Genomic DNA, 22,675 nt, shown 5'->3' on the forward strand with positions numbered 1-22,675 from the left:
CTGTCGGGTTTGACGCATTCCTGTGGCATACAAGAATGAAATACACAGACATAGTGGCGCAGTGGCTCTGAGCCAGGAGCCATTGGTTGCCCACGATTGAGAGGCGGTCTGCATCTAGCAGAAGTTGAAGAGGAGACCAGCACCAAATTATGCACAAGGCACTGGCGGCAATCGCCGCATATAGCAAAAGGTTCCTACGGATACGCAAGTCACTTTGGACCAGGTTTTTTAACGCAGGGCAAGAGCTGCCACATAGCTCCCGGGGATACTCGCTCACCAACTCTGCATACGACTAGGAAGGAGACGTGGTTTGGCGATGGCAAAGTCATTCGCTCAGTACGCCTCCCAATTTTTGACCCAGCAGCATAATCCAGCATCGAGTCTGTCCTCTTCGCAGCCTCTATTCTTTTCATTCACAACCGACGAAGGGTCTCGTGCAGGTGATGATCATGACACAGACGTTGACGACGTTGACGATCCTCATCTGCGTGCAAGTAGACTGTCAAGTCGCGGAAATCTTAGGAGTCGAGTACATGATATAGACGACGAAGACCCATATCTACGCCTTGACGAAGGGGATGACCCTCCAGGGGCCTCTCATCATGCTTCTCAGTCAATTCCTTTGATGGCATCTGACTATGGCCAAGCTGAGTCTCAAGACTATCCAAAGGGTTGGCTTGCCCACCAAGCGTCCCCTCCTCGAAGAGTTCGCTCGCCTTCACCGTCCCTTTCATCGTCATCACTTGGTTCACCCGGCCCAACTGTCGAGTCACCGAGATTCATGCCTAATCGCTCTGCTAGAGCACAGCCTCCTCCGCCTCCACCTCCACGAGCTCACGAGCCAGTCTCCTTATCTCTAACCGAGTCGCTACTGCCGAGGGATGGCACCGCACGCCCGATCGACGTATTCTCTTTACCAGATCCACGGCATATCACTCGAAGTCGACGGAAGTTTAATGACTCGCACTGGACCATATTTTGGTGTACGGGTGTTTCTATATGCGTCTTCTTTTCCGTTCTACTACTATTCTTCTCTGGCAAGACTCGCAAGGACGGCGAACGAAAGGTGTCACTCCCATACACAACTCTGCTGCATACAGTACCCCTCCTTACCATATTGACATTTCTGAGCGCTCTCGTGGCATATGCCCACGTTTTCCTCCTCCGCATATTTGTTCGTCCAGTCATGATCGCAACATCAGTATTCATACCAGCTACACTTTTTATCTCTGCTATCTGGGCATTCGTTGGTAGTTTCATGTGGGGTGGAGACCAAGAACCAACTTGGGGTGAGACTGTTGGGTGAGCACTTTTCTCGTTATTTTGACTGCGTAAGCTCATCAGTGTGTTCAGTCTTCGACTATTCTCACTTGTACCTCTCGTTCTCTCCGTCATCACTGCCAGACGCCTAGTGAATTTACCCCGAGAAATCCATTCAACTTCATCTATCCTTGACCTTACCACACGGCTTCTCATTGCAAATCCTTTCCTTCTCGCTCTCTCTCCCGTGATGCTTCTCGCCATGCTAGTCGCATCTATACCATTCATTACCCTGATCTTCCGGCTCCTTTTGATTGGTTATGTCTTTGAACCCAATGGGACACTAGAAGGGCATGTTCGAGGATGGGCGAACTGGGCGATCGTTGGTGCGGTCGGTGTGTGGCTTTGGAGCTGGTGTGTCGCGAAGGGTATGCTGCGTACGACTTGTGCGGGTGTTATTGGCGCTTGGTACTTTGCCGAGTAAGCGTTTGTTCTTCCTCGGTTCTTATCTCGTTTACTCATGACTCCTAGTCCCGATGTTCCAATTCCACTGCCAGGCGATACTCACATCATTCATGCTGCTCTCATGCGGGCAGCATACCCATCCCTCGGATCGATTGCCCTCAGCGCACTCATCCTCACGGGTATCCGGTTGCTAGGACTCCTTACCCTGGCCCTGCGCTGGCTTCCGCTCTATCTCCCGCTTGCTCTGCGTCCATGGTGTCAGCCTATAATCTTTGGTTCAGGCATGGCAGTCTCATATCTAGAGACCGTTACAACATCCTTGAGCAAATATGCGCTCGTATATACCGGGTTGACTGGAGACCCCTTCTTTGCGAGCGCAAGGAGAGCCCGGGCTCTCACTGCCGCTGTCGAGACTGCCAGTGCAGGTCGTTACCGCAAGAAATTCAGGACTGAACGTGTGTATTATTTTTACGGTCCGCGATATCATAGCTGACGTCCCATTCAGCACCATTACGGATGCTTACATATGCACCTCTAACGCTGACGTTCCCCTTCGCACTTATGACATATCTTTTTGTCGCACATACATTGGAGGCACCAGATTATGCTTTGGGAGCCTCGTTACTTGCTGGTGGTGTCACCGCGCTTGTGGGCTTGTTTTGCGTAGGACTAGTCAAAGATGTGTATGTTTTGGTCATCATTACAACATTCTCGTGCTAATTATTGTCCTAGTGCTGATACGCTGTATTTGTGTTACTGCATCGACAAGGATGTGGGCGAGAGACACAGGGAGGAAGTATTTGTTGCTGTAGGTGTATTTTGGATCTGCTTTTGATACACTACTTACATTCATGCTCAGCTCGAATACGAGATACAACCTCGGACTGCAGCTCGATCACAACCTCAGACTACGGCTCCACCACAACCGCAGGCTCAGCCGCGCTCGCCGCTATCAGGCCGGCCTGAACAGGCATCTCCTACTCGGGCACAGCGTCCAGCAGCCATGTCTCCACCACGGTCCAACCCACCGCGCGTACCTCAACAATATACTCCTCCCCCTCCGAAGCCTATTCAACGCCCTATTCAAGCTGTCCAGCCGATACAGCCAACCATCTCAGATGCAGACATCGATCCTTTCGAACACGAACCTATAGGGTTTGATGCACCCGTAGGACAAGTCCATGGGTACGACTTGTCCCCCGAGCCTCTTCGCGCGTCAGTGGACGACGAGAGCCTTGATGAAGATGACGAGCACGGTGAAGAGTCGCAGCTTTTCCCAGGGTCAGGTCTTTTCTGATACGAGTCGAATGAACACTCGAACTTGTTTATAATCACACTAATCTGCGATGATGTGACGTCTTACCTAGGATAGAATAATCGTCCGGATGATCATGATGTATATTTGCACGTCTTGTTTTTGTATTTAATGTATATTCATCTACATACTCGTGTTCTTGATCCGAAATCAATGCAACAGTCAGAGCGCTACCCTCATTTCAGACTTCTCTGGCCGGGGAGTCCTCTGGTCCAAATTATGTTGCTCACAAATGAGAAACAGCAACCCACCCTATGAGCGTACTAGGCTGTATTTTCAAGTTCTCCCGGATTAATGTTCCGATCTCTCCGACACGCGCAGCTTATGAGCTTATGCCAGTGAGGCTGAGTGAGCACAGCTGATTTCTTCAAAGCAACATCAACAAATTCAAGGTTTCAATAGTTCTGAACGGTTCCATCAGCGCCAGACTCACGGTTTACTGCGCCGACCAAGAAATGTCAGTTAACCAGTTCAAGGGTCCCTATGATCCTTCTATTATGGCAGATTCCTATGCCCAGTGGGAACAATCACTCGAAATCGAAATTCAGCGGACTTTTGACACAATCAACCGCGAAGTCTTAGATGGCTATATGGCTAGAGATCTTGCCAGGCTTAGAGACCCCCAGGTAGACCCTGATTTCCTTTGTACATGGACGGTACGTGGCGTTTGTGTAATCATCATTTGAAGACAACTAGAACTACTCGTTATTTCAGGGCATCCTATGGGACAGGACCACATTATCAAGGACTACAATTGAGGGACATCGAGCACCTCCCGGTTTCAACTACCTGATCAACACCTGCTTGAAGTACGACCTGGTGGAAGTCATGATATTGATCACGTCGAGATATGGCACGTTCAAGCTCGGCATGAAGAACGGACATGCACTGGCCAGTTATTGTGGACTCGCGGTGCTGGTCGACCTCTTGCACGTAGGGACAGATGCAGAAAGAAAATCAGTTGCTGAGGAAATGATGAATCACAACATTGTGGATCTCTGCTTCAAGGTGAGGGCGCATACGATTTCGTTTGGGCGAAATCTGAAGGATGTTATATAGAACATAGATAGCTGGCTCTGCGCACACCGCAAACTTGCTGCTAGCACCATTCGCTCTCTGGCTGGTCTAATTGGGAACAGAATTTCTGCGGATATGGTAGCGGATATTATTGCGAAGCTCTGTGTCTTTGTGCTCCAAGGACCTCGGATTTTTGTCGAACAGTTCTATGCTCCGGAGACAAAATGGCAGGGTGGAATAATCGCTTTAAGAGGACAAAATGTGAGTTTTTGGCTGCAGACGTCCATGGAATTCTTGTTAACTCCATTCCCTCGTTTCCTATTTCAAAGGCTTCCGAAGCAGAGGTCGCTAAGTGTGCTCTGCGATACTCCGGGATGGCTCATGACGATGCTCTGTGGGCTGCCCAAGGTCTTGTTTGTACCTATCCCGTGCTCCCTGCGAAGTTTCGCCTTGAAATTCTCAAGAAAAGACCAGGAATTATCGATTTGTTGTTAGATTGTGCGATTACCCCTCGACCGGCATGGTACCCTGAGCGGCAGAGTGACGCGGTTGCATGCGAAATCCTTGCACTTCTATTCCAATGGCCCCCTTACGTAGTACCCGGTGTGCCTTCGCCGTTGGATGGCTCGTCGAGAACCCAGGAGTGGAAAGCTTTGTCTCAAGCCTTAAAGATGTTGACTGCAAGACAAGAATGGAGCGAGAAACTAATCGAAGTGTGGATGGGCGTCGAAGAAGAGGATTGGCGCCATGTTGAGTCGTCAGTTTCTACTGTTGATTGCGCCTTCATTTCTGACCCATTTGTTCACAGGTTGTTCAACAACGTTAAAAATTATGGAGCAAAAACTCTGCTTGGGAAAAGGACGTTTCAACTTGCATTCGAACTACGAGGTATGGTGGCTCAGAAGATGTTTTTCATTGCTGAGTTGGTATCTGTTTCGTTCAGGCATTAAACGGATAGCAATATTGCGGTTGATTGCTACCCTGACCCATGCAGCAGACTCGTGTGGCATTACCAACGCAGAGTTGGAGTCTCTTCTTCGTGTGGCTTACGTTGCATCACATAAAGTACAACAAGCAAATTCAGAAAACGAAGAAGACCATCTAATGTATGCGGAGCGAACACAGGATATGTTCGCACTGCAGGTTGGCGACTCACGTGCAACTCCCCAGGTAGATTCCCCCTTGCAGATTGCAGAGGAACTTGTCATGGGCCCTACAGCACTCGCGCGATTGTTGGCCGTGCTCGCTCAACGTGGCATTCTCGATTCAATCCAAACTCTGAAGAAGGCACCGAGTGGTCTGTCAACTGCAACTTCCTTGGATCAAGTACAAATGATTACACATCCCGAAATTATACGGAAATTCCTGTCAATCGCTTTTCGGCGTGTGGAGTCTCGTACAGAGTCTGGGCGGAAGGTTACTCAATCAAACCCGTCTTACTCTCGGATGCACTTCATGTCTTCTGCAGAGCTTGCAGCCTCCTTGGTCTCGTTTGACAGATATACGCATGGAAAATATGCTGAGGAAGTTAAGGGCGTTCGAAAGCAGCTTGTCGTGGCACTTGGGAATGCATCAGAGATGGCCATACGGACTGGACAAACTCAGATCGCCTTGAGCCTTGCACTTGGTGCGATAACAAGCGCGGAAAACATTCCCGAGACAGAAGGTCTGGATGAAGCCATAACTGCCAAGAACGTACGACGAGCCGATCAAGCGAGAGCCACACTTCGCCAAGGGTAGTTCGCAGCGTATCAAGGCTCTTCAATTCCGCTCCACTATACACGCCGAGCGAAGCGTGATATTTGTCCTGTGCTTTGTTCTCCGATGAAGCAGAGGAATCCAATGGTCCCGAAGGGATCCAGAGTGCAGACGTGTGTCAGTCCAGATCGGCGCTGGAAGGGTTTGTGGAGTCATTAGTATGTACTATGTCACGGTAGACCTGTACGTTGTGACAGTCACGATTTACATCGTACTGTGACAAATCTGTCACGCTCTTTGCAATGTCCTTTCTTGCAGTCCTCTCTCGGTCGTCTGTCCGGCAAACGTTCTCTCCATTTCTTGCACGCGGCTATGCCGCCAAGAGCTCGAATACAGAACAGAAATCGATCATAGGTGCAAAAGACGCGTCGGCCGCTGAAGGTGAACGTGCAGATATAGAAACTGCAGGACTTCACGTTAACGATGAATTCAGAAAAGACACTTTCGTCGTGTCCGCCAGGCACAGTCCTGGAAGGATTGAACTATCTGAAAGGACAACCTCCAGTGATAGCTCTACCTGATGACGAGTATCCTTCGTGGCTATGGGACCTTCTGAAGCCAAAAGTATACGAAGACGACGGGCCTGGAGGCAAGGCAGAGAAGAAACGGCTCAGAAAGGAGAATCAACAGCGTATCAAGGACCAGAACTTCATGAAGACGCAGTAGTCTAGTGGTGAGTAATTTGGCTATTCATGCTTGCCGATCTCAGACAAATGTTCCCAAAGATGACCGACTGCTGACACTGCGATCTGAACTCCTGCTACACTCCGCATCCTAGACAGCTCTGCGAAAAGTAAGAGGTGGTGTTGTGTACTTGATACCTTATATTTGCAATGAGTTTCTAATGTGCCATTCGCATTTTTCATCCACTGAAATCACAATGTTTTTGGATGTGTCAATCCTCCCCGCTATCCTCGTCCATAACGTCGTCGACCTCTGTCCTCGTGTGTGGAACGTTCACATATGGCACCTTGTCCCGGATCCAAAGTCCTAGTAACCAATCCACCCCAAATCAGAACGAAAAGGTTCATAAGTACTAGTTGCTGGTTTGATGTCGGTTCGAGATTGCCATTGTATTGAATTTGTAGTACATATAGGGGCCTACAACGACACCATAACTTGAACGGAGAGCCTCGAAATTATACTAAAGCTCGAGGCTGATGCCCAGCCAGTGGCCACTGGTGGTGAAGGGAAACTACTAGTAAGTGCAGTGAATATTGACGGGCACTGAGATAGTTTAGGCGTTGGCCGCTGGCTGGTGCCGCTTGGAACGGCGGGGGGCAGGTGGTGGTGGTAATGGCGCTCCGAGCCGGACACCGGCTTGACCTGATGTCGATGATGACGCCACCGGAGGCAGTGGAACGAGGGGGAGTTCTTCGACTTCGGGAATTTCTGAGACCCATTTAGTGAGGATACTCTCGACCTCCTTGTGACTAATGCCGCCGAAGTTATGAGTGGTCGTGTTGGCGTTTCCTGCTGCCCTGATAATTGTACGGCGCCACTCCTGAATGACCGGCTTGAAGATCTCGAAGAACGGTGTCACTTTGTCTATCAACATCTGGTTGTTATTCGCAGTCGAGAGCACCAGCCCCGCCTTCACTTCAATGGACCTGTTGCCCGCTACCTCATAGGCCTCAACCCAAACAGGTGTCTTCGGTTTATTCATGTAGCCTCTTGTCCCGTCGAACGTGGTAGCAAACTCAACGAAAATATAGAAGAGGGACTCGAGGTCGTCGCTGGCCGTGTGTGTGACCGCCAGTTCTTCTCTTTCTGCCGCCGTGAGAAGGTGCATGGACATGTACTATGAATCGTAGGATCAAAACCGAGGGTTTCGAGGTTCGCAAATGTCATAGTGTTCAAGGTATCCACGAGGCGCTCAGGTTCGTTTGTGATGTGGACAGGATGTGAGATGATTAACCCTGAATGGTCGAAATAATGAGCGCGAAGCAGTCCCTTTGCGATACTGAACACCACGGCGAAGCGTCGCCAAGGTTGTCCCCGCATCATCAGGTAGCCTTTGGTGATGAACCCCTTGAAGATTGGAACATTTCTGGTCGGGGTGATCTCAGACTCGGTGAGCTCGATGCACGCGAGGAAGTGAGTCCATGTCAATTTGAAGGTGTCACGGTACTTCGGGTGTTTGGAATGGATGAGCAAATCATAATCCACAAGGACTGTGTCAGGCTTTTGGGCAGTGACATCATTCGGAACGGGAGAATTTGCGAATTGAGCAGACCATTCTCGCTTCGGAAGGCCATCATCACGAAGCTCGGTGGGGTCGAAAGAGGATGCAGGCGAGGGGGTAAGTGTGTGCCTCTTTGTACGTCTTATACATATAGTCCTGGATGATGTTGAAGAGTCGCGCCCACTTTGCTTCCGGTATCAACCCTGGCCGAGCCCGTTTGTTGTTTGTAATATTTTTCTCCTGGTATTCTTGATCGTTATAGCTGCTCTCACTATCAGACTCGAACACCCCTATTCCAGAAGGGAAGTATACAGCGTCTACATCCTCGCCATCAGAATACTCCCCTTCAGAGTTCGTTATTATCGTCTATAAACTCGACGCACACTGCTTACCCGTTTTTCTCGAAGATCTCAGAGTCCTGTCAACAGCCCCACCAATCGTATGCGCCACTTTCTTCGGCTTGGTTATCCTGTTTTCTAGTTGCCACTGCGCAGTAGTGTGAGGGCTAGCAAGCGTAAATATACTCCCTCCCGCGATCAGCTTCCCTTGTGGTCCAGGATTGAGGTAGGTTATGCTGCTGATCCGTTCTGCAGTAAAGTTGGAAGGCAGGATAAGGTGATCCATGATGGACTCATCAGCGCTGACATTTGTCTCTTCCCAGAAGACCTTGTTTTTGATTTCATCGCTTGGTGCGAGATTTAACGAGGGCATTCGCCATGCTGATTGACGATACAGTGAGTAGTGAGCACGACGACAAAACTGCCGCAAAGCCTCCTTTCATCTTAGGGGTCTGTTTTCCCGATTAGGAAATTCGATGCCGCCACGTTCACCGTGGACAAAACAATACAAGGTATTACGAGTGTCTTGCCTAGACTCGTTACCAGTCTGGACTACGGGCCTGGAGGCAAGGCAGAGAAGAAACGGCTCAGAAAGGAGAATCAATAGCGTATCAAGGACCAGAACTTCATGAAGACACACTGAAATCACAATGTTTTTGTATGCGTCAATCCTCCCCGCTATCCTCGTCCATAACGTCGTCGACCTCTTTCCTCATGTGTGGCACATTCACATATGGCACCTTGTTCCGGATCCAACGTCCTAGTAACCAATCCACCCTACAAAGTCCTGAACCTGTGGTAGATGCGAGCAGCGGCGCTCCGCCCAGACCATTGCCCATGTTCCAAGTAACACGATGGACGCCTACTTCGGGTGGCCATACACCAGTACTGATACTTGTCTCAGATTCATCTTTTTTGGCTTGTTTCCCTTTCGAATTCGTGGACCTTTCTTGAGTTTCCTGGAGTGGGTGTCAGTGACAATGGGGCTATACCTGGAATGTCACTCACTTGCGGAAGGAAATGATCTAACATACGAAACTCTCCTGTTTTTCGGCTGTAGTCAAGCTGAAAGATTTTGTGGACGAAAAATGGCTTCAAGACTTTGAGAGAAGAATGCTTATAATCGTCACGGGATACGTACAACCGATCCGCCTCTCCTTGTTGACTTCAGAGTGTTGGTCGTGACGCAGGAGCCATCTGCGGATCCGACCGCTAGCTGAGCGTGGTAGTCCGATGCACTGACGCTCTGCAATTTTTATTCAAGACGCGCAGGGACAGTCACTGTTGTGGCACATACCCACACCGGCCCATCGGGTTCCAAAAGGACATGCCCTCTGCCTAGCGTACTGGGAGATACTGAATATGCTTTGACAGTGTTGTCGTGATCGATCATGATCGGTCCACCTGCGAATGCGGAGTATGTCGTGCTATTGATCACGTCTTTAGGGAACGTATATCAGAGAAAGGTATTTGCTTGTCAAATGCACTAACCCCGCGTCCTATTTACAATATTTCCATGCGGTTCTCGGATGTCAGTCAGACATTCCAAGCCGTCGTATCCGCCAGTAGCGAGAACCGTTGGGTCTTCGGAGGTCGATGGCACGCCAGAGCCATTCGTCGGCGGGACACGAATCCACGAAAGGGCTCGTACAGCGGACTGATGTATCGAAATGTAATGAGTTGGGAGGATGTCTTGGGAAACTTCATCACGATGAAATATGTGAGGGCAGCCAGAACTCACTTTGACTCTGACCTGTTCTAACTGCATGACCGCCGATGTCATATACAGCGACGTAACCTACAAGATGACAGTGATGAGGGGCAGTTCGACTAAAGGACAATGTCCAGACCATTTGTGCAACCAACAGCAATAGTCTCGCTGTTAGCCCAGTCAAGAGACCAGCAGGAAGTTTCCTCTAGCTCGATCCGGAGAAGTGGCTCGGGTAAATGCACTATTTTGTGAAGTCTCGGCGGTATGTTCATAAACCATTGCTAACCACCCACCAAATGTCGGACGCATTGGATCACCGTTTTTGCTCCTAACATCCTCCGGGTCCGGAACGACATATACAGACAATGAACCGTCTTCATATGTCCCCGCTAGTAGCCCTAGCTTTCGCGGGTGTTCTCCCATATGAACTTCATTCCACTGTACCATTATCGTCAGAAAAGAGTGAAGGTGTGGAGAGATCGTAAACAAACCTGATCATGCGAGGGAAGAGGACACCACTTAATTTCGAATGCAGGCCCTGACTCCAAGCAAAGGACCATCTCGCACTTCAATTCACCGACCGATGATTGATCCGCTTGCGAGTCGTTCGCTTGCTTGGACTGCAAACCCCATATTTGTACGCAGGCGGGAACGGGACGCTGGGCTTTTGCACCAATCATCGGTGAGTGAGACCGCGAAGAGAAAGGAGCGATCGCAAGGTAATGCTTATAACCCCGACCTATATATTATCTTAAGCCGCGCCCACTGACGAGGGAGTGCTGTCTTACGGGGTCGGTCATCTGGATATGTTGGGCACCAATCTGCGCCCCACGCAGGAGCTCCGACATTAAACACGAAAGATTTGTCTCCGGGCATATATTCTGCTGTGAATGACGGAGTTGTAATCGTGACCGATGTCCGCGAAAGCAGTATGAAGCATACATGTAGCATGACTGTCGAACATGGCCATCTCAACACGAGTCTGGCGACCATGGGGTCCAATGAAGCAATGTACAGGAGCAGGAGGTCGCAGCTGACCATCGTCTGTCAACACGGTGTCAGTGGGAAGATACCTCGCAGCATCACTGAGCAAGTTTTAACATTGAGCGAGTCGAACGAGCACGTGGATAAAGGGCTTACTGCTCGTTCAGTCTCGTCCATCCAGATTTCACCTCGACACCTTGATGAACTCTGGGACGCCTGCACGACTCATTTTCTGAATTCTCTTCCCCTTCCAGAGCCTCCTTGAAGCATGACCGGTCTTCCATGATATTCCATACAGGACCCGGGCCGACATTGTAACCCCAAGCCTTGCTGATCCGATCAGTTAGAATTTGTTCTGATGTCATACTGTTGGTTGGCACGATGTCTGGTGTGGTGAAGAGCGTAGGAGGAGCATCAAGTCGTTCGACGTTTTCCTTGCGAAGAAAAACTGGCATGGCTCTGTGTCGATGATGGACGCTAGGATTTGGTAGTACATACATCTTCGCGACTCTTGGAGCAGACATCTTGGAAGTAGATGCCTTTGCAGGCTGAGATTTTGGTGGGGGCTTATGGGACGGTCTTGCTCCCGTTATCGAGGGAAGATGTGATATCGGCCTGGATCCTGCCGTAGTAGGAGTCTTCTTGCCTCGTTTCGGCGCTTCTTCCGCTTCTTCCTCGTCTACTTCAAGAAGATCTTCAGGGTCATTCTGGAAATCCTCGGGGGCGTCTTCGGAAAGCTTGTCCGGTGCAAAGTCACTACCGCTATCCCCGTCCTCGGCAAAGGATAACTTGGGTGGATTGGTTTTTAGGTCTTCCTCATTGCCTATAGCTGCAAGCGAAGCATAATTTGGTCGGGATGTGCGAGCGCGCAGCTGTCGAGGCATTTTGGATAGGGTTTAGAAGTTACAATGCGGCATGATCGTGGTTGGGGTTTACAGATCGCGGCTAACTTCAACAGCCTTCGATTTGCAATGCCAACGCAAAAAAGAGGCGCCACAAGCAGACGCCCGGTGCCACCCAAAACATCTCTCGATAATAAAGTCATATCATTGAACGGAGTGGCCAGGAAACACGGTATGTACACAGATGAACTTGTAATAGATAAACCGAACCTGGTGAGTCACTTGAGCTAAGTCTAGGGCGAAGCAATTGATAAATCTCACGTAGAAAACAAAACTAATTTGACACTGGACTTAAGTGAGGTCAGTGACGACTATTTAAAAGAATTTATCGTGTAGCCCAGTACTCACACAACAACGACCAGCCACGCACTCACCGGTCAATCTCAGCTGGTACTCCAGCGAGGTGTATTACAGCCTTCTGAGAAACCTTTTCATCCAGTATTTCCTGGTCGTCTGGAAGAGCTTGAACATCGTGTGGCTCTCGGGTACATCCCGTCTGTACGTTTGCAAGCCACTTAGTTTGGACTCTGCTGGACTGTCAAGCACTGCAAGCATTGGTGGTTCTAGCGTTCAGACCGCTGACAGAAGTCTAGGTTGATAACCCGAAGCGACGTAACACCATGAGGACGAAGTAAGGTATAGGCTCATCATTTCACAAAGCCGTTGAGAAAGTCATGTATCTGAATTCCAATGAATGCTGTGTATGATGGCAGACGTCTATCAGGAGCAAAGTATCTTCGAATACATGCAGTAGTAATCTCTATTCCAACGAAAAGGTTCTGAAGGGAGTGACCGCTTAGCAGGTGCGGGAAGCAGCAGGATATGTCTATGGAGTGCGTGAAAGACACGGGAAGCACCTTATGAGAACTGAAAAGCAGCTAATGTCTGGAACATATTCAACGTCCATCAGAGAAGGGGGTCTGTTGGTTGCAGCAGAAGCACTTCCAGTCTGCAAGGTTGCTGAGGTAGTTCCATCAGTCACATTGGATGTGCCCACTGGGGGTGCGCTGCTGCTTGAAGCACCAGCATTCGCTACACTAGTGTTGGAAGTGTGGGGTGGTTGAGGAGGGGGACGTGGTCGCTGCACTACATGCCGTTTCCCGCTGATGGCGTTAGCGGTGCGCTGCGGGGATGTCATGAAAACGGGATCATAGATTGCCACAGCTCGGCAAACTTACGTATTTGCCTCGAGTTTCGAAGACATCCACAGTGGGGATCCTGCTGGGGAGGGGAGTATCACCCTGAGGAGTGGAGGAGCGAGAAAAGAGACGATTCATCATGTTTTTGATTCGTGAGCCTTCGGCATGGCGCGTGGTTGTAGTAGTGCGGTTGTTGCGTCCAGGCGGGGAATGCGGATCAAACTACAAACGGATGGTGAGATGTTCATTGAGACTACCGTACCATATAGACTTACATCATTGAAGAACCTAGGCGGGATTCTAGTGCGTTGTGGGCGAGGATTTTGGCCTGGGATGGTCTTCTGCAAGACTGAAGTTAGGGATAATACATAAAGAGGAGCAGGGGAGCGTACTTTAAGATTTTTTTGTTCGGACTGTATGACAAGTCAGCTTGAAGCAAGACACGACGAAAGAATTTTCTCGCCTGCTCAGAGTCACTCTGAGGGACTGTCCATGTGCGAACGAGCTTGTCCCAACAACCGGTGGCGATGAGCTGGCTGTCCTCGGAAAAGGCAACACAATGCACGGTATGGGGGTGCTTGAGTGGCTCGCCGATGGGTTCGAATGTGGTCAGGTCAAAGAACCGCGTCGTCTTGTCATTGGATGTGGTGGCGAATTTAGTGCCATTGGGAGCAATGGCTAGTGAGGTAAAGTATTCGGTGTGCGCGTCAAACTGTTTGATGATGTCTCCTGTGACAGCATCTGAGATTCGGATGTCTTTTTGATTTCCACTGACGAGACGGAGACCATCTGGAGTGAATGCGACTCGCCAAGCCCGCTGTTCTATTTTTAGTAGTTCTTCTCCATTTGCTAAATTCCAAACGATGATGTGTTCTTCTGTGCCTGCTGCTAGTTTGCTAGCATCGGGGGAGTATGCCACCGAGAGTGCCACACTACCGACTCGGAGTGGTCCGAGGACAATTTTGCCCGTTTTCCTCTTCCACACGCATACCGTTTCGTCTGATGACGCACTTGCAAATGTCTCGTTGTCCGGTGCAAATACGACGCCCCAAATCAAACTCTCATGCCCCTTGAACGAGACTGGCACTCTCTTGTTTGTCTCAACTTCCCAGACCAGGATGCTTCCGTTTTCTCCTCCACTCACAATCCAACACCCATCGGAGGATGCTGCAACCGTCCGGACTCTACCATCGTGACCCAACAAGGGCTCCCCCACCTGTTTCCCCGTGTCCAAATCCCATACCCGAAGACTTTTGTCGTGAGAGCAAGTGACGAGGAGACGTGTACCTGGGATAAAAGCGACGCCAGTCACCCAATCTTCATGACCCTTGAGCGTCATTTCAACGTGAGGTAGTTCCTTTCGAGTTGACGATGCTCCGTGAGTGGTAACCGCCATTGGATCTTGTTCAGCAACTCAGTCAACAAGAGTATCGAGGAGGGAGCAGTCACTTACATGCGCTACGGTGAGTGGTCGCTAAATTGCTTCTTCTACAGGATGCTTACTACCGCTGAATCCACATGTCAGTAATGCTGTAGACACGTGGTGTCCCGCATACAGATTCCACGTTCAGCGCTTCTTTCTGCCGTTGTCTGCTAGTAGGCGCTCACCGTGCTTCAAGTTGTCGTGGTTGATACAACCTCTCAGTCACATCAGTCCACAAGAGATATCTTGTCGCATAGATCTTGTACTAATAGGTGACCAATTAAATCGGTTTCGGTTGGCTGCGGTACTATCATCACCTGAGGGAGAACCAGCGTTTCGTTCCTGCAGGCACCATTTGATCTTTCAGAGGCTGGAAACTACCTTCTCAGTATGCTGAGTTACGTTGCTTCTCCTCACTACTACAAGTTGATTCCGCCTATAGATTTTCATGCACAAGTTCGACTACCATGCGCACGCGCAACTCCACATGTTGGTTGGCCCATATACATGCGAGATTCTGCACATACTTTATCGATATGGTACGGCATACAATCAAGCGATGATGGGCAAGAAGTGGCAGGAGAAGTGAAAGCCTAGCATTGCGGGGAGACGGGTTTGTACGGAAAGTGTTCACCAAAAAGTTCCTGGCCTTCCTCCTATTTGGGTTGTGCGCCATGTAAGTCATACTCGACCTCCCGAGCAAAAATATACAATATATTGAAAGCTTCTGTAGCAGTGGCACTATACTCGCAATCACCATCCCTTGAGTACCTGGTGTGTCATTCAACAGCTCCATGCCTCTGGTTGCTGCCACTGGGAACTACACTCCGTTCCGGCACACGCAGCTTATCCAAGTTGATACCGCTGCCAATATTATTCCCCTTACATTCAACTACATGTCTGCAGAAGTTCGGGATCCAACCACGAATCTACAAGTCGGTACGGCTTACTTTGGAAAAGACACCCTCCCCGCCAAGCCATTCGAAGATCCAGGTCCCGCTCAACTTCTTGTATATTGCATCGAACGACTCAGATCCAACGTGTAATGTCTGCATTGTGGTATGCTTGATGCTTTCCGTGTACGCAGTGTTTGACTTGCTTATGCTGGGGACATGAAATCAGTATATGCAATGCACCATGTTTCTTGTACTATGTGACAGTCTGTAAATGCCTTGTTAATCCACTAGGTTGACCATCTCAGCGACCACGCCGGGGACGAAGTAATGTGTAGGCTCATCATTTCACAAAGCCGTTGAGAAAGTCATGTGTCTGAATTTCAATGAATGCTATGTATGATGGCAGACGTCTATCAGGAGCAAAGTATCTTCAAATACATGCAATGGTACACGGCCAATCGTCAAATTCGCACGTTGCATATTTGACGAAAAACAATTTAAATGTGTACAATAGATATAGAACCTATACATATTCAGGGTCTGGTACATACTGGAAAAATTTATAATGTTTATATAGCTGCCGGATAACGGTGCGGTAACAGGATATAATTACATTACAATCACCGGTCCTGCATAGAATCGATGCCGCCAAAGCATAGGATCTATATATTGAGTTATCCCACAGCTTCCAAGGTCTTCATACCATGCATACAGCTTCACCAGCGGTAATCTTCACTAAGACAGACATATTTAATATATGCAACAATGTAGCAAGCTTTAGAATAACAACATTACTACCTAGTAGCTGTTGTGTTGTGAGCAGACGGCCCTATATATAATAGCTGCTGCCAGTAATTCAACGAAATTTCTTCCAAGTCCGTGGTAGCTTGTTAAATATTATTACTTATGGTACATTCTAACAGCCTGATAGCCTAACGGTATGTACGCTGTTGCACGAATGATGTGTGAGAAAGTCAATGGTGAGCTCGAGAGTTCGAATCCCCTTGATTTATTATGTATTTTCTTGCATATACCTTTTTCATGCTTTTTACCGTGCTTCGCGCCACAGTTTCAGACATAGCTCATATACCGAGAAAATGTATAGTGTACGTATAGGACGAAAATTATAGTACCGGCATTGTGTACGTATAGTTGCTATGCTCCCAAAAAAAAACATAGATTCTATGCTTATTTCGATTGGCCGTGTAGTCTCTATTAATATTACAGCGATAAACGCACTTGATGAACGGAAAGATGAAATTTCAATTGACAAGTCTGAACGCGGTCACGTGCAGCGCGTCTCATTGATCTTAGTTTAAGTTAAAATTCACTTAATTCACTTCCTCTATACGTGCTCAGATCTTTACCCTCGTCTCAAATGCTCACCCGTCGTCTGCGCTCTATACTACCCGCACTCGTAAGTCTCTCTTTTTCTCCTCCGTTGAATTTACTCTCTCAAAGTAGGTTCCCGTCGCTGGCAGACGACATTGGACGTCACTGCCGTCGACCCATCACCTATCCTCTGTCCCACCCTCTCAACTCTCAACTCCTCCGCATAACACGAGAATCTCTTCAGAACTCCAGGAATGGCATGGCAAACTGAGGAACCGGACCGTATCACCTTTCACTGTGCGAGGAGGATGCTTGTACATCAACACTTGCAGAGTGCATCATGAACTTGGGTATGTACGTATAAACTCTGGTATTTCTATTAATCACACAGTTTTTTACCATCTAGGCGTGTGACTGGCGACAGCACCAGCAAGGACAGTCACTGCAAGCACATAGTAAGGCCGATTTCACCTCACTTCACATTCATTTCCACTCATTTTACACATATTCTCGCGTTTCTATCTCCCTGTCAATCCTCAAGCTCGGCCCGTGGTACCAACAGTCAGTACCGTACTTGAACATTGTATTCTCCCACTCCTACAGAACGATTCTCGCCTCCGAGCGGCACCCAAGGTCATTAACCAGAGCGTTCGAGACTCGTGTCACGCGCCATCGGCAAGGTTGCTGCCCTCTGAAGAGTTCTGACCACCCAAAAGTGCTGTGCGCTTGGCTTAGAGGACTGCTCCATTTGCTACACGAGCATGCATGGCGCTCGCAGAAACGCTGGTCTGATGCAAAACTCTTTCCAACTCAGTGCACCAGGCGTGCCTCACAGTGTATGCGTCGTTTCCTTGCTGTTATTGATGAATGTGGCTGATGCCTTGTCTCATCAACCTTCGAATCGCGTCTTTCGCGGGGTTACATCCGCCGTTTTCGTCCACCGCGATTGCCTTCCCTTCCTATTGGCTTCCCCACGTACACTCCACACCCACGTAGTCCATCGTCCCGCTCTCTATCTTCATTCCCTCTCTTCACCGCATTCGACCATCTCCAGATATCGCCGAAGATCAGCCCCCATCATCTTCACGTCTCTAGCCCGTCCTCCATTCCCTTCGTTCGGCCGCTAACAAATACTTCGATACGTCCCCCCAGTTCCTTGCTGACGATCACGGTGCAGATCAAGAGGAGGAGACCATGCAAGAAGATTGATGTCAGGGAGGAGCGCACCGGCCATCACAGCTGAGATAACACTGATAGCTTATATGATGGAGATTGGGCTGGCGAACACATGGATCATGGTGAGCCGGCGCCCATTATTCTCCTTATTACTCTATATACTTCAGATGTAGCTCTCTCTTCCGGGCCTGCACCTTGCCACCGCCTGTCCATCACTAACATCTTTTATTTCTCATGTCGCCTGTTGAACTTAGTCATTCGCGGAAGAAAATCTCGATCACTCTTTCCTCCGTCGATCATCTTGAACTCTCGATGTGGCACCTCGTATCCCTTGTTGATGCATCACGCACTGAAATCGCGCATGGAACTCGCCACCAGAACGATCGTGATTGGATACAGGAGGTTTTCGAGGACACAGCTGAACCTCGGTAAGTGTTGACTTCACAACTCCGAGCGAAATAACCAATGTTCTGGATTCAAACCAAAGTTCGGGAGCAATGCACCCTCCTCCGCTCTAACCTCTTCTCCAACTCTCCTTTTTAGATACACTGCCTTTCGCAAACAAATCCTACCCCAGTTCTCGTCCCCACCATTCATTGTCGACTTCCGCAACGGGCTCGCAAAGTGGAACAGCTACAAGCACCCTCGATCACTCGCTTCCCATATCCCTCGCCCAGGAACAAAAAAATCAGCAGGCAGCAAGCGTGGGCCAAGGCACTCTAGCGTGTGCTGACCCGAGAAATCGGTGTGCGTGGAAGGTGATCGATTAAGGTATTTGTTGTGTCGCAGACGCACCGATTCCCTGTACCTGTCCCAATCCTCCCAATGCTGAGCAGCGTAAGTCTGACGTAGGTCATTACATTAGTCGCCACGCCACAACGCCTGTAAAAAAAAGCTCGAGTCCTATACATATAGCCAGAGCTTTAATTCAGATCTCGCCAAGAGAATTTTGCTGCACAATGAACACGAATCCACCCACCGCTAGAGGTCTTCAAGTTTTACATCCCTGAGCATAAACGATGACAATGTTCCTTTCGGGGGTGTCCCTGTAGATACCTTCTCTGACAGTCTAGCTGGCGCAAGGAACGAAGACAAGGATCTGGACGAGGGAATATAGTTTCCTGATTCTTCGTCCGATGTGGTGTTCACAAAGGGCCGGCATGGTGAGTTTGCCCTACGGTATTCAATGTAACTCACAGAATGCGTTTGGTCACTCTGCCCAGAGATCCACCGAAAGCACAGTAGTTTCAGGTAAGAAGGTTCGGGTGTTCAAAGCGAGGACAAAGCATTGCGTTGAGCAGAACTACGTGTGTACATTGCAGGGCTGGATGCCATACTGTCATATTTATCACTTGATTGCGTGTGCCAGCAAGAAACGAGATGTGGGTAGTGGCCGTACGTCACGCGACGCACAGTACCAAAAACATCTAGATTGCAGTGATAGATCGTAGCATGTACTAGATGAAAATTTAGTCATATGACGCAGGTCACCTAGTGCATGACAGCCGTGGCTTGTCACCGAAACCGCTCCCTCGTTGATGTCTGCCCCCCGTTTGGTGTTTGAGTTGAACGACATCTAAGTATAGCCCAGGATAATAATAGAATCATATCTGTCGATGACAAATTTCATTCTAGTCATCTTCAGCTGTCCCCGTCTTTCGCATTCGCATTTAGTTCAATGATTCATTTATACGTACAAGTACTGAGCAGACAACAGTGATGACTTGGTCTCCAACCGCCCCAGCACGAGGTATCATATCGTCAATATGCACAACTGCCGCCGTCAAAACATCTCACTCACCACGAGCACAACAGTACATTGCAATTGGGCGTGCGCCTCTATCATTCTACTTATGACCCAGTCTCCTCACAGCGCTGTGTTAACCGCGGTTATTTAGATCTTGAATCTTTCTCTGCTACGCCATCTTCGACATGTGCCGTTTCAATATTTCCCATTTTTCTCCATTCGCAAGTCTTCAACGCACTGTCAAAATGTGCTTGCATCCGTTGTTTTCAAACGTGTCTTGGCGATTCATCGTGAAGCGAATGCCTTCTCTCTTACTCATTCGCAAGCGAAAACCGCCCGTTTACATGCACGAAGCGCATTTTTCTTCCTATCGATGTCAATCGTCATCATCCCTGCCATCTTCCGGGAATGTTCAAGCAGTATTTCCTGATCGTCTGGAAGAGCTTGAACATTGTGTGCCTCTCGGGTACATCCCGTCTGATATGTAGTCTCTACGTTCGCAAGCCACTTATTCTGGACTCTACTGGACTGTCAAGCACTGCAAGCATTGGTGGTTCTAGCGTTCTCGCGGTCAGACCGCTTACAGAAGTCTAGGTTGATAACCCGAAGCGACGTAACACCATGAGGACGAAGTAAGGTATAGGCTCATCGTTTTACAAGGCCGTGGAGATAAGCATGCCTGGTGTCTGAAATTCAATGAATGCTACATGGGATAACAGGCGTCTATCGGAAGTAACAATGTTCAAATACATGCAGTAGTAATCTCTATTCCAACGAGAAGGTTCTGAAGGGAGTGACCGCTTAGCAGCTGGAGAAAGCAGTACTTGTTTGCTAAGTGCGTGAAAGACACGGGAAGCGCCTTGCTAGACGTGCAAAGCAGCTAATGTCTGGAACATATTCAATGTCTAGCGGGGAAGGGGGTCTGTTCGTTGCAGCAGAAGCACTGGTACTTCCAGTCTGCAAGGTTTCTGGGGTAGTTCCTTCTGTCAAATTGGATGTGCCCACCGGGGGTGCGCTGCCGCTTGAAGCACCAGCGTTCGCTACACCAGTGTTGGGAGTGTGAACTTGTTGGGGAGGGGGACGTGGTCGCTGCACCACATGCCGTTTCCCGCTGATGGCATTAGCGGTGCGCTGCGGGAATGTAATGAAAACGGGATCATGGATTGCCACAGCTCGGCAAACTTACGTATTTGCCTCGAGTTGCGAAGACATCCACAGTGGGGATCCTGCTGGGGAGGGGAGTATTACCCTGAGGAGCGGAGGAGCGAGAAAAGAGACGATTCATCATGTTTTTCATTCGTGAGCCTTCGGCATGGTGTGTGGTCGTAGTAGCGCGGTTGTTGCGTCTAGGCGGGGAATGCGGATCAAACTGCAGGCGGATGGTGAGATGTGCATTGAGACTATCGTACCGTATGAACTTACATCATTGAAGAACCTAGGTGGGATTCTAGTGCGTTGTGGGCGAGGCTTTTGGCCTGGGATGGTCTTCTGCAAGATTGAAGTTAGGGATAGTGCATAACGAGGAGAAAGGGAGCGTACTTTAAGAATTTTCTGTTCAGACTATATGACAAGTCAGGATGAAGCATGACATATGGAGATGATTTGCTCGCCTGCTCTGATTCACTCTGAGGAACTGTCCATGTGCGAACGAGCTTGTCCTCACAGCCAGTGGCGATGAGCTGGCTGTCCTCGGAAAAGGCTACACAACGGACGGTATCAGGGTGCTCGAGCGGCTCGCCGATGGGTTCGAATGTGGTCAGGTCAAAGAACCGCGTCGTTTTGTCGTACGATGTGGTGGCGAATTTGGTGCCATTGGGAGCAATGGCTAGTGAGAGAAAGGATTCGGTGTGCGCGTCAAATTGTTTGATGATGTCTCCAGTGGCAGCATCTGAGATTCGGATGTCTTTGTAATTTCCACTGACGAGACGGAGACCATCTGGAGTGAATGCGACTCGCCAAGCCCGCTGTTCTATTTTTAGTAGTTCTTCTCCCTTTGCTGAATTCCAAACGATGATGTGTTTTTGTGTGCCTGCTGCTAGTTTGCTTCCATCGGGGGAGTATGCCACCGAGCGTGCCACACTGCCGACTCGGAGTGGTCCGAGGACGATTTTGCCCGTCTTCCTGTTCCACACGCATACTGTTTTGTCCAATGACGCACTTGCAAATGTCTCGTTGTCCGGTGCAAATACGACGCCCCAAACTTCACTGTTATGCCCCTTGAACGAGACTGGCACTCTCTTTTTTGTCTCAACTTCCCAGACCAGGATGCTCCCGTTATCTCCTCCACTCACAATCCAACACCCATCGGAGGATGCTGCAACCGTCTGGACTCCATCATCGTGACCCAACCAGGGCTCCCCCACCTGTTTCCCCGTGTCCAAATCCCACACCCGAAGACTTTCGTCATCAGAGCAAGTGACGAGGAGACGTGTACCAGGGATGAAAGCTACGCCGCCCACACGTTCTTCATGACCCTTGAGTGTCATTTCGACATGAGGTGGTTCCTTTCGAGTTGACGATGTTCCATGAGTGGTAGCCGCCATTGGATCTTGTTCAGCGACTCGGTCAGCAAGAGCATCGAGGAGGGAGCAGTCACTTACATCTGCTATGGTGAGTGATTGCTATGTTGTATCTTCTACAGGATACTACTGCTGAATCTAAATGTCGGCCTCGCTGTAGACACGTGGTGTCCGCGTGTTCACTGTTAACAATATTTTGGGCGCTTGTAGTAGGCGCCGCGACCGTTTTGACTGTACTTCGGCATGTCGTGGCTGATACAATTTATCGGCCCATCAATCTCTTGAACTTCTCGCATTGCACTAATAGATGACCGAATGGATGCAACAAATCAATGGGTCCATATTGGTTGGCTGTGAAACAAGTATCATAACCTCAGTCCCAGGAAGGACCAGTTTTTCGTTCCAGCAGGCATCGTGTTGTGAGAGTCTGGCAACTACCCTCAGTACGCTCGATTACTGGTACGTGGCTTTTCCTGATTGTAGTACACGTTAATTGATTCCGCCTGTA

At 49.2% G+C, this 22,675-nt stretch overlaps 5 protein-coding genes across 5 annotated transcripts; 4 read left to right on the plus strand and 1 right to left on the minus strand.

Moving 5' to 3' along the window:
• The first annotated feature begins 227 nt into the window (after positions 1–227).
• Positions 228–3,287, plus strand: DEU56DRAFT_437956 (plasma-membrane choline transporter-domain-containing protein). The gene is made up of 6 exons (XM_041346227.1): positions 228–1,302; positions 1,354–1,740; positions 1,792–2,180; positions 2,231–2,408; positions 2,458–2,533; positions 2,585–3,287. Exons 1-6 carry the CDS (start codon positions 317–319, stop codon positions 3,020–3,022), a joined length of 2,454 nt encoding a protein of 817 aa, XP_041214194.1. The 5' UTR covers positions 228–316; the 3' UTR covers positions 3,023–3,287.
• Positions 3,288–3,336: 49 nt separating this feature from the next.
• DEU56DRAFT_773027 (uncharacterized protein) lies at positions 3,337–6,048 on the plus strand. Its single transcript, XM_041351546.1, has 6 exons — positions 3,337–3,696; positions 3,755–4,048; positions 4,100–4,318; positions 4,387–4,814; positions 4,866–4,945; positions 5,001–6,048. Exons 1-6 carry the CDS (start codon positions 3,496–3,498, stop codon positions 5,795–5,797), a joined length of 2,019 nt encoding a protein of 672 aa, XP_041214195.1. The 5' UTR covers positions 3,337–3,495; the 3' UTR covers positions 5,798–6,048.
• Positions 6,049–6,732, plus strand: DEU56DRAFT_773029 (mitochondrial ribosomal protein L37-domain-containing protein). The gene is made up of 3 exons (XM_041351547.1): positions 6,049–6,196; positions 6,249–6,488; positions 6,541–6,732. Exons 1-2 carry the CDS (start codon positions 6,058–6,060, stop codon positions 6,479–6,481), a joined length of 372 nt encoding a protein of 123 aa, XP_041214196.1. The 5' UTR covers positions 6,049–6,057; the 3' UTR covers positions 6,482–6,488; positions 6,541–6,732.
• Positions 6,733–8,829: 2,097 nt separating this feature from the next.
• DEU56DRAFT_773050 (uncharacterized protein) lies at positions 8,830–12,318 on the minus strand. The gene is made up of 13 exons (XM_041351548.1): positions 11,190–12,318; positions 10,992–11,134; positions 10,838–10,933; positions 10,541–10,788; positions 10,343–10,487; positions 10,189–10,290; positions 10,080–10,136; positions 9,830–10,030; positions 9,636–9,778; positions 9,480–9,584; positions 9,347–9,430; positions 8,979–9,297; positions 8,830–8,924 (listed from the first exon to the last, which is right to left on the minus strand). The coding sequence occupies exons 1-12, from the start codon at positions 11,915–11,917 to the stop codon at positions 9,004–9,006; spliced, it is 2,346 nt and encodes a 781-aa protein (XP_041214197.1). The 5' UTR covers positions 11,918–12,318; the 3' UTR covers positions 8,830–8,924; positions 8,979–9,003.
• Positions 12,319–15,233: 2,915 nt separating this feature from the next.
• DEU56DRAFT_773107 (uncharacterized protein) lies at positions 15,234–15,748 on the plus strand. Its single transcript, XM_041351549.1, has one exon. The coding sequence runs from the start codon at positions 15,292–15,294 to the stop codon at positions 15,541–15,543; it is 252 nt and encodes an 83-aa protein (XP_041214198.1). The 5' UTR covers positions 15,234–15,291; the 3' UTR covers positions 15,544–15,748.
• The last annotated feature ends 6,927 nt before the right edge of the window (positions 15,749–22,675 follow it).

This window comes from Suillus clintonianus (assembly GCF_016758775.1).
Source record: "Suillus clintonianus strain FC179 chromosome Unknown DEU56scaffold_5, whole genome shotgun sequence".
Taxonomy (NCBI): Eukaryota; Fungi; Basidiomycota; class Agaricomycetes; order Boletales; family Suillaceae; genus Suillus; species Suillus clintonianus.

Coding starts and splice junctions, on each gene's coding strand:
- DEU56DRAFT_773029 (XM_041351547.1), top strand. CDS start 6,058: ATGTCCTTTCTTGCAGTCCTCTCTCGGTCGTCTGTCCGGCAAACGTTC. Junction 6,197..6,248: donor AGACGCGTCGGCCGCTGAAG/GTGAACGTGCAG, acceptor CGATGAATTCAG/AAAAGACACTTTCGTCGTGT.
- DEU56DRAFT_437956 (XM_041346227.1), top strand. CDS start 317: ATGGCAAAGTCATTCGCTCAGTACGCCTCCCAATTTTTGACCCAGCAG. Junction 2,181..2,230: donor CAAGAAATTCAGGACTGAAC/GTGTGTATTATT, acceptor CGTCCCATTCAG/CACCATTACGGATGCTTACA. Junction 2,534..2,584: donor GGGAGGAAGTATTTGTTGCT/GTAGGTGTATTT, acceptor ATTCATGCTCAG/CTCGAATACGAGATACAACC.
- DEU56DRAFT_773027 (XM_041351546.1), top strand. CDS start 3,496: ATGTCAGTTAACCAGTTCAAGGGTCCCTATGATCCTTCTATTATGGCA. Junction 4,319..4,386: donor TCGCTTTAAGAGGACAAAAT/GTGAGTTTTTGG, acceptor CCTATTTCAAAG/GCTTCCGAAGCAGAGGTCGC. Junction 4,815..4,865: donor GATTGGCGCCATGTTGAGTC/GTCAGTTTCTAC, acceptor ATTTGTTCACAG/GTTGTTCAACAACGTTAAAA.
- DEU56DRAFT_773107 (XM_041351549.1), top strand. CDS start 15,292: ATGCCTCTGGTTGCTGCCACTGGGAACTACACTCCGTTCCGGCACACG.
- DEU56DRAFT_773050 (XM_041351548.1), bottom strand. CDS start 11,917: ATGCCTCGACAGCTGCGCGCTCGCACATCCCGACCAAATTATGCTTCG. Junction 11,135..11,189: donor TGGACGAGACTGAACGAGCA/GTAAGCCCTTTA, acceptor AAACTTGCTCAG/TGATGCTGCGAGGTATCTTC. Junction 10,488..10,540: donor CTCTTCCCTCGCATGATCAG/GTTTGTTTACGA, acceptor ATAATGGTACAG/TGGAATGAAGTTCATATGGG.